Raw genomic sequence first — 10,701 nt, 5'->3', positions numbered from 1 at the left:
ATATTGCTGCTCGGACGTTAAACCCTAACAAACAAACAAACAAACAAACATCAAATGTATTTTGTTTCGCTTTTTTTTCCTGCTTCATACAATATAGTCATGGAAATGTTAAGGAAAAGTTGCAAGGTACATACGCATATTTCTCCATCCGATATTACACTTGCTAATCCGCCTTGGAAAAGAATAGATTTGTTTGTGTTATTCTATTCGAATCAGAAATTTTCTTATAATGTAGGAAAGGCAATCCCTTTTGGAATTTCTACAAAGCTGCCTGTTGATTAGATTTTGAATTTTCGGTTTAATATGGATTTATTTACTTCACAAGTTATGTGTAAAATATTTCCGCCATATACAAAGAACTTTCCGGACTTCGAACGTATAATGAATTAGACCAGATAAAACTTAAAAATGATATAGCTGAAGCTATTCGTAAGGTTAAAAATGGGATTTTAGAAAACCTCACGTTATTTGATTCTGTAGATAATACACAGACCTACAGCATAAAATTCTTAAGGATAAGATTTTTATTTGTCACTTTCAGTCTAGCTAGTCACAAGTGTCTATTCTCATATTTTAAAAGCAAATTCATTAAACTTGAAGAACAGAAGTTTTTACATACGAGAATTAATTGGTTATATATCAATCCTAAGAATCACGTATTTTATGTTATGTTATACAGATGAATATGCAGTAAATTGTTGTCCTCTGATTTTACAGTACACAAACGTGAAACCATTCTGAAATTAAAGTAAGCCCAGATTTAGGTCAAATTTGGATGAACATTTTTTTTATTCATATATTATATACTAGGCAATTTGTACTTTTTTCTTCCATATTAAGAACTTTTTTTAATCGTACTAAGGATATATAGCATTCTTTTTTTTCATATAGAAATATAAATCTTACAGATTATTGAAATCCAGTTTACACAAACCTTAAAAAGCAAACTTTATTCTATGTGCAAATGACAGCCGATATACAATTAGACTGCAGAACAAAACAAAATATAATAAAAATGATAGTTGTGCGTATTGGAACTCGTTCTGATACCTAAGAAACTGGTAATGGCTACCGTAATGGTATAAATCACTCAATTTTGTAACCATGTATATTGTAAAATACCGCCAAACAATGACAGTCAACATCTGCATATACTTCAAAGCGTTATACACGTATTTCTTTTTATAATTTTTATCGTTTAGTGTACTAGGGACGAATGACAAGTTATTGTACATACCGACAGAATCAATTAACACATTAAGTCTGTATAATTACAGTAATAGGAAACCCAGTAACGATAATGACAAATACCCTGACATTTCCTGGTACAGATACCCAAAATCCACTGTTTGGTATGGCATCTTTTCCACGGGCTTTTTTAACTAACATCATAAAAACAACTCCGCCAGTAAAGTAGACACCACCAGTGGAGACAACCCTGTAAAATATCGTTATAAAAGTAACGGGGGCCTTGTGAATTGATCAATAATTATTTTTACATAACACTCTAACTGTTCAAGGAATTGTAATATTAATATGATTTCATTATTGAATAAATATTCCAGTTTTCGGCTTTAGAATAAAACGGAGTTGACTGATTTCTAACGTCAAACGGAAATGACTGATTTCTAACGTCAAACCGTTCTTCATATTTCGACTTATTGGATTGAATAGCTTGAAATAACAAAAAAAAAATACGATAAACCAAATACTTTGATTAAGGAACATAATTTCTGCATTGTTTTTCTTGCAATGCGATTTAAGAAGTATATTTAGTATTTGTTCTTATTCTATATATGCTGTCAATTTTAGTATCAATAGAACACGATCAATTATCACTCTGTAGTATAAACTACTTTATTTTCACAAGTACGAATGAATGAAGGTAAAATATGTATAATATAGTTTCCATAAAGCTTTGACACTGAGACGAAATAACCAAAATATTTTAGATTTCCAAATATAAGGCCCCAAACGACCGATAGGCACAAAGGTGTTATGATATTTCACATTAATAGTTCGCAAATATGAACTGTACTCTTAAAAATCATTTTTATTGAATATACTTGAATTCAAGTACTTCTTGTATACAATTTTTTATTTAGATTTTTCAGTATATATGATGAATGTACCGAATATCATGGTTCAACATATATGTGTCCTATTTCATGTAATATTTGCCAATCTGCTATGCCTACCTAATATACTTGAAAGCACGTAGACTGAGCCACATATGTCCCAATTTAATTGAGAATATAAAATTTTTTTCTATGAATAGCATTAGAAGTCACAAATTATACAACAAGCTTAATAGAAATTTAATATGTGTGTCACGTGCATTAATGTAGTTCCACCACTTTTAACTGCTAATAATGGGGAACAATACGGGTAAGTATTGAAGTCCGTTATTGTGTCCTTTAAAAAGTACGGTCGTATTGTACAAATAACAATAACGATTTTACACTATATTTACAGGTACTAACATTTCAGGATAAAATACATGAAAAAGCTGTCACTGTTAAGTATTTATAACAACTTTGTTGAATTAAGTATGACTGATATGGACAAACGTGCAAAGTTGTGTAACATCGGAAATCTTTTTTTCCTCATTCAAGAAAAAAAAAAGAACTGCACGTCAAGACAAATTGATAGAAATCAGCATATACAATTTGATTGACTTACACTATGACAAGAATTGATCCGATACTAAGACCACCGTCACTACTTTTATCTCCTTGCCCTGGTCCAACACCAACGCATCCATCTGGGCATGCGCACTTTGTCGTTAATGTTAAATACTGCAAAGCAATCAGTTGAAATGAGTATCTTATTTTTGCGGATATTTATGTTCACCTGAATGTATCGTTCACGTATTTACGTCCGTAAGCTTTCTGACCAAACCCACAAAGAACAACATTTCTTCAAATCCGTTTTTTACCTCTCGAATGTTGTATCCTTCTTTTATCTTTTTACATTTTTGTAATTTAAAAATATTCCGATGATGATAATTTCTATTTACTTTAACTGTCATATAAAACTAATTCCACGGAATGAACTCATCAACTCGAATTTTAATAGCCTACTTTACACAAATTTTATTAGCTTTGCGTTTTTCACTGCTATTTATCAAGAATATGTACTCGAATTCATCTAACTGTTTGTGCATAAGTACTAACATATGTACCCGCGCTCTGTTCCCCTAGAGCTTGGAAAGACGGTGTTGAGGCTCTTTGGTCACACACAAGGGTTACATCGGTGGATCTACAATGAAAGGAAACAAAAATCCTACTCAATCTTAGGATACTTGGAAACTACATCGTTTGGTCCAAAGACCTATACCGTATCACAATTTTTTTTTTTTTTTTTTATATTTTGATTTCTGCACAATGAAAAATAATTTTAACCATTATTTATCAAAAGCAATGATATTATTATTAAAACGTTGATTGGAATATGCATTATTCTGTGCAAAAGAATAGCTATGAAATGAACAACAACAAAATAGTTTGTAACAGTTATTCACGGGTTCACCCTTCACTGCTGTGAGTAAATTAGTAAGGATTTTTACTGTGCACTTTGCAGACACAACGACAGTGAGGACACTCGTGAAATTATTACACAAGTGGAATTGAGAAAGAATTGCACTTTCATCACCTGAAAGAAAACCAAATATCTGGTAGAGCCTTGGGTAATGAACAATATGATTATTTACTATATCAATAGTTACTATAAATGGATAGACATAACCGGTTTAAAATGACGATAGCATAAACCGTGAATGGTGAATATGTAAGAGACAATAACCCAACCGGGATGAACAATGCCAGCTCAGAGCCATCCATGGCTCTTCAGTCAACGACGAAGAAACCCTCACACCGTAAGGCATGCTACAGCTGGTCCAAACACATCATTATGCAAAGCTACGAAAACATAGTTCATTTTAACTCCAGCAACATAACAGCAAAGAGTAAGTTGAACGAAACAAAACATACGGAAGCTATAAATTCATGATTTGGGATAGGCGTAAAAATGTGGCAGGGGTACAAATCATACCCTATCTGCAATGTGGCAACTGTGGAAAAAAATACACCTAATCAAACACACGAAAAATATTGTTCAAAAAGATCTTGGTCCCTTGTTAACACAGAAATGACTAAACTGATTATAAGCGATTAACTAACTGAAATGTCAGCAATAGACCAGTTAAAACCTATAAAAGGACATCAGTGGGTCATATAGTGGTGAAGTAACCGTACCTTGTACCTCCATCAGGCCCTGTTGACGAGTAGAGGACGTGGTTATTTATTCCGTCGTTGGAAAACACAGCTGAGTTGGCATCTCCAGCCTGATAAGATGTTGATCTATCTGTTGGGATCTGACAAACCTGACAATTAGAAATGGTACTATACCTTGTAACCTTTAGTGCTCTGTTTGCACACTAAAATTTATGTCGTCGTTAGAAACACGACTGAGGTAGCGTCTTGCACGTAGTGTACTTGTCCGGGTTTTTTTGTAGATCTAACAGTTTATTTATGTTATCGACAACTTATCATGTAAAATATAAAAAAAATGATCAACATTGCACTTTATATGAAAGTTAAAAACAGGAAATAATCTGCATTATGATCTATGTACATGAATTATACCTTGAAAGTAAATATAAATATATAAACAGTAGACTCTGATGTAACAAAACCTTGATTTCGCGTAGTAATAATGTACACATCACTGTTCATACACATTACATAAGTACAGTAAAAGTCCTTCACTGAAAACAAAATAAATGATAAGTGATAAAAACAACAATGATTTCATCAGCGAGTGGAGTTTGGCTTGATAAAATAAGTTTTCTTTACCCTTAAAAAGAACAATCTTTACCCTTAAAAAGAACAAAGTATGATTCAATAATTTCCCCATTAGTTAACAATTTCAAATAATACAACTCCAGCGGTGCTAGCGTTAAATGCATTTTTTTCTCACTAACCAAAAGTTTTATGGTCACACACCAACCCAATCCAAAGAGAAAAAATGTTGGTCTCATCCTAAGGATTGTATAGTATACTCACCGACTGATCATTGCAAGCCAGTTCTGAGAAAGGATAACACGGGTTGTATGAATACATGTAACCATCAGCTGCCTGTATGTCCGTAAATCTATCACAAATAAAATTTGGAATCTCGTCACGAAAAACAAAACAAAGCCGTGTTCAAATCTTCAAAACTCTAGGGATGAAAATGATGAAGACGCAAAATAAAGAGAAATAAAAAAAAACATTTAAAACAAAAAGAAAAACAAAAAGGGATTATAACAGAAGAAGTAAGCGTTGTAACATGTAATATGGTCAATTACGGTAAACTTACTGTTGTAATTAGGTCAAAGATGTTCAGCTATGATATACTGTATGTATGACATTGTTTGATATAAGAATAAGTAAAATAATACTTATCAAATGAATCGACGAAAAGATGATCCCTAATTCTAACCGTCAAAAAATCAAACTTACAAATTTTAAACACAAACATTTGAATACAACATTTAAAGCAAATTTTCCTTTATAGAACTATTTCAACAGTACCTACTTTGATGATCCATCATTGTTTCCAACAGAGGATAGGTCTATAACTTTGTTGTCAGCAGTAACACAGGAACACTGATCTCTTCCGGTGCATGGTGGATCTTGCCCAAATATACCAACAAAACACAACAGACATCCGGACAAAACTAACAATGGGCCCATTGTTATTTTATATATCCGAACGATGAAAATATGAGATTTTAAAATTCCTAATATATCATTATTACGGAATGTGAATAAATAACAATTTATCACATTTCGATCACATGGTTTTATCTTTAATATTGATAACAGCTTTTGATTAAGTTCTCGCAAATGAATGTAATGTTTACTTATAACAGCAACTTATGACAGATACATATTTGATATTTTCTTGTGTATTTAAAAAAAAGTAATTTTTAAAAATATATGTAAAATAGCTTCGAAAATGCAATATAAATAATCTGACAGTCCAATACTTAAATATAAAATTAACTAAATGAAAAATACATTTAGAAGTGTTAAAGCAAACCAGAGCATGGCATTCGAAGCCATAAAACATTCTTTACTAACTGCAATTTTGTCGGTGCAAGCTACAAACATTTGACCATTTGACTGAGATTACCTTACACGTACAAATGACCTGGACACTTTATCTGACCTTGAATATGATAAATTTGATAATCTCTCAGACACTATTTCACTGATAGTTACACAATTTTGAATGCTTGTCATGAACTTACGTTACACACAAATACAGTAACCATCGAAAATTAAAATTTATGTAAACACGTTAGGTTCTCTTTGCACATTTTTTATTATTTATAACCTTAAATCAAATATTATTTGGCGCTTTGAAATAACCAAATGTTCATGCCTATTATTTTTAAGATGCTTTGTCACCCTTTACAGAGTTCATCAACAGCTACTACACGCACATGCACATGAACCTCAACCTTTTTGTTTCTCTATTTTTTAGAGAAAAAGATCCTGTAGTAAAAGCGCTTAGCGGATATGTAAAAATAGAGGACAGATACACTGACAGAAAGATTTATATACCCATTAAACAAAACAATTTGTTTCATTATCTTAACAACTCTAAATTGAAGTTGAAATAAAAGCAGAAATTAATGACTTTTCATTAATAAAAAAACCTGCTACCCAATCTTAAATTCCACACTGCAACTTTACATATGCTGTCTTCATTGATTACATTTATTTATCTCTTATACTGTGCATAACATAAATTTTATAAGCAAATTAATGAAAAACACTGGTAAACTTACTTATGCTTCTTGTCGTTCCACCTGACCTGCAGCGTAAAAGATATGTTGCCGTAGATCTATTACTCGTGTCGCAAGGGCCTTTCAAACTTACTTAAATATGTGCTCAAACTTGTAGAAGACCTTATAGTAACCTTTGAAGGTGTTTAATGTTTTTGGATTTAAGGTATAAGCTGGTGCACTTGTTGTTTATCACTATATCCGTTCTTTTTCCATTGACATGTGCAAAAAGAAAAGTAAATCCATGATACTAGAAAAGTGATACTATAATACCACATGTCTGTCATATCGGCATTATCGAAACAAAGGGAAAAAAACCTCTGGTGTTTTAGATTATCCCTTTATATAAAAAATAAAATTTCGTTTTTATGCAGATGAACACATGAGCACATAGTTTGAACGTAAATGCATGAGCACATGGATTGAACGTGAATACATGAGCATGTGGTTTTAACGTAAATGCATGAGCACATGGTTTTAACGTGAATACGCGAGCATGTGATTTTAACGTGAATACATGAGCACATGATTTGAACGTAAATGCATGAGCACATGGTTTGAACGTGCATACATGAGCACATGGTTTGAACGTGCATACATGAGCACGTGGTTTGTACGTAAATACATGAGCACATGGTTTGAATGTGAATACACGAGCACGTGATTTTAACGTGAACACATGAGCACATGGTTTGAATGTGAATACACGAGCACGTGATTTTAACGTGAATACATGAGCACATGGTTTGAATGTGAATACACGAGCACGTGATTTTAACGTGAATACATGAGCACATGGTTTGTACGTAAATACACGAGCACGTGATTTTAACGTGAATACATGAGCACATGGTTTGTACGTAAATGCATGAGCACATGGTTTTAACGTGAATACACGAGCACGTTATTTTAACGTGAATACATGAGCACATGATTTGTACGTAAATACATAAGCACATGGTTTGTACGTAAATACATGAGCACATGGTTTGAACGTGAATGCATGAGCACATGGATTGAACCTGAATACATGAGCATGTGGTTTTAACGTAAATGCATGAGCACATGGTTTTAACGTGAATACACGAGCACGTGATTTTAACGTGAATACATGAGCACATGGTTTGTACGTAAATGCATGAGCACATGATTTGAACGTGAATACATGAGCACGTGGTTTGTACGTAAATGCATGAGCACATGGTTTTAACGTGAATACACGAGCACGTTATTTTAACGTGAATACATGAGTACATGATTTGTACGTAAATACATAAGCACATGGTTTGAACGTGAATGCATGAGCACATGGATTGAACGTGAATACATGAGCATGTGGTTTTAACGTAAATGCATGAGCACATGGTTTTAACGTGAATACACGAGCACGTTATTTTAACGTGAATACATGAGTACATGATTTGTACGTAAATACATAAGCACATGGTTTGAACGTGAATGCATGAGCACATGGATTGAACGTGAATACATGAGCATGTGGTTTTAACGTAAATGCATGAGCACATGGTTTTAACGTGAATACACGAGCACGTGATTTTAACGTGAATACATGAGCACATGGTTTGTACGTAAATGCATGAGCACATGATTTGAACGTGAATACATGAGCACGTGGTTTGTACGTAAATACATGAGCACATGGTTTGAATGTGAATATATGAGCACGTGATTTGAACGTGAATACATGCGCACATTATTTGTGCGTAAATACATAAGCACATGGTTTGTACGTAAATACATGAGCACATGGTTTGAACGTGAATATATGAGCATGTGATTTGAACGTGAATACATGAGCATGTGGTTTGAAATCCTGACAGATCCTGACAGGGTCTGACAGAGGCTGTCCTGGGTCAGGACACATTTTGCCCTATTCCCTGACAGAAACTGTCCTGGGTCGTGACAAAGAAAATACGAAAAGCTGTTCTAAACTGTCATACCCCTGGACAGCACCAGACACCAAATATTTTTATTCTGTGACGTAATTTAGAACAGGAAGTTCGCGATTAATAAATGAAACTGAGTGACTAATCTAAATAGCCTAATCTGATTAGGAAAAAATCTTGATTTCAAAATTTACTTTGAATTTCCAATTAAATATATCATGTACATTTTATATAGAGCTCGTCATGATCATCATTCCACAATTATTCGTTCAAATTTTCGTCGATCACGGTCCAGTCGCTCGATCATCGTTCAAAAATCTGCATTGTTTACATGTATATTTTCTTTTACATTCTGTCGTACACATATGATATTGGTTAAATTCAATTATTTAATTATAAAATTAAAGGTCTTTGGTTCCGTTTTAAGTGTAAAAGTGGTTACCGATAACTTTCAGTTCAAGATTGACAGAGTACTTTTTGAGTGGAAGCTACTTTTAATGAAATTAGGGTCACAAATCATTCTAAAAAATGTTACAATTGACAATTTTAGCAGTAAATGGATGACTGATACCTTAATATTTCGGTCCAAATTCTTCGAAATGCCACTTTTAGCAACGAATATAAGTGTGAACCTTTCATATTTACCTACATGGTTTTATACGTGGAAAATGTAGAAATCATTATGTTGTTTCATATTAGGGACTGTGACACCTCTGTTTAAGTAAAAAATTTTAAACTTCTCCAAAATGTATGAGTGCCTACACTTTTAATTTCCATGGTGGTCTAAAATTAATGACTAAAATGTTAATTATTTCAATATAACTATCATATAGTGGCTGTTACATATTAATTTGAGTCATAATTCTTCAAAAATGTCATATTCTTGCAAAATGTATGAGTGCCAGCAATTTTAATTTCCATGAGGGTCTAAAATTAATGACTAAAATGCCACATTTTTCAATTTAAATATGATGTGGTGGCTGTGACACAATAATTTGAGTCAAAATTCTTCAAATATGTCATATTCTTGCAAAATGTATGAGTGCGAGCAATTTTTCTTTCCATGAGGGTCTAAAATTAATGACTAAAATGCTAATTTTTTCAATATAACATTATATGGTGGCTACGACATATTAGTTTGAGTCAAAATTCTTTATAAATGTCATATACTTGTAAAATGTATAAGTGCGAGCAATTTTTCTTTCCGTGAGGGTCTAAAATTAATGACTAAAATGCTAATTTTTTCAATATAACTATCATGTGGTGGCTGCGACACATTAGATTTAGTCAAAATTCATTACAAATGTCATATTCTTGCAAAATGTATGAGTGCCAGCACTTTTGATTTCCATGAGATTCTAAAATTATTTACTAAAATGCTATTTTTTGTAATATTACTACTATGTGGTGACTGCGACTTATATATTTCAGTCAAAATTCTTCAAAAAGGTATGTATATACATAAGTCAAAATTCTTCAAAAATGTCATATTCTTTCAAAGTGTATGAATGTGAACACTTTGAAGTTCCATAAAGGTCTAAAATTTCTGTATAAACTGTTTGAAATTGTCAATATATATAGGTAATCTTTATCTTACCGGTATCTAGATCTGCAACCAAAAGAATTCAGGCTAATATCTTTAAAGTCAGGGGCGTAGCAGGTACAGCAGACTTCTTTCAAAGTGTATGAATGTGAACACTTTGAAGTTCCATAAAGGTCTAAAATTTCTGTATAAACTGTTTGAAATTGTCAATATATATAGGTAATCTTTATCTTACCGGTATCTAGATCTGCAACCAAAAGAATTCAGGCTAATATCTTTAAAGTCAGGGGCGTAGCAGGTACAGCAGACAATACTTTTTGTTGGTACTGCATGCCATACATAAAAGTCGGGTAAAAATTTTTTAAAAAATCAAGTTTAAACATAGCAAGGCTTCCTTCCCGTCGTACGAATCG

General features: G+C 32.7%; 1 protein-coding gene across 1 annotated transcript; it reads right to left on the bottom strand.

The window, feature by feature from the left end:
• Positions 1-506: 506 nt before the first annotated feature.
• Positions 507-5,846, bottom strand: LOC148603756 (uncharacterized). The gene is made up of 7 exons (XM_088553331.1): positions 5,581-5,846; positions 5,067-5,154; positions 4,257-4,384; positions 3,177-3,261; positions 2,683-2,798; positions 1,312-1,438; positions 507-737 (listed from the first exon to the last, which is right to left on the bottom strand). The coding sequence occupies exons 1-7, from the start codon at positions 5,736-5,738 to the stop codon at positions 672-674; spliced, it is 768 nt and encodes a 255-aa protein (XP_088409457.1). The 5' UTR covers positions 5,739-5,846; the 3' UTR covers positions 507-671.
• Between the last annotated feature and the right edge of the window lie 4,855 nt (positions 5,847-10,701).

This window comes from Perna viridis, chromosome 11 (assembly GCF_037379345.1).
Source record: "Perna viridis isolate PV_CMFRI_1.1 ecotype Kerala chromosome 11, ASM3737934v1, whole genome shotgun sequence".
Lineage (NCBI taxonomy): Eukaryota > Metazoa > Mollusca > Bivalvia > Mytilida > Mytilidae > Perna > Perna viridis.
Note: the sequence above shows the minus strand (reverse complement) of the source record. Positions and strands in the feature narration are given on the sequence as shown.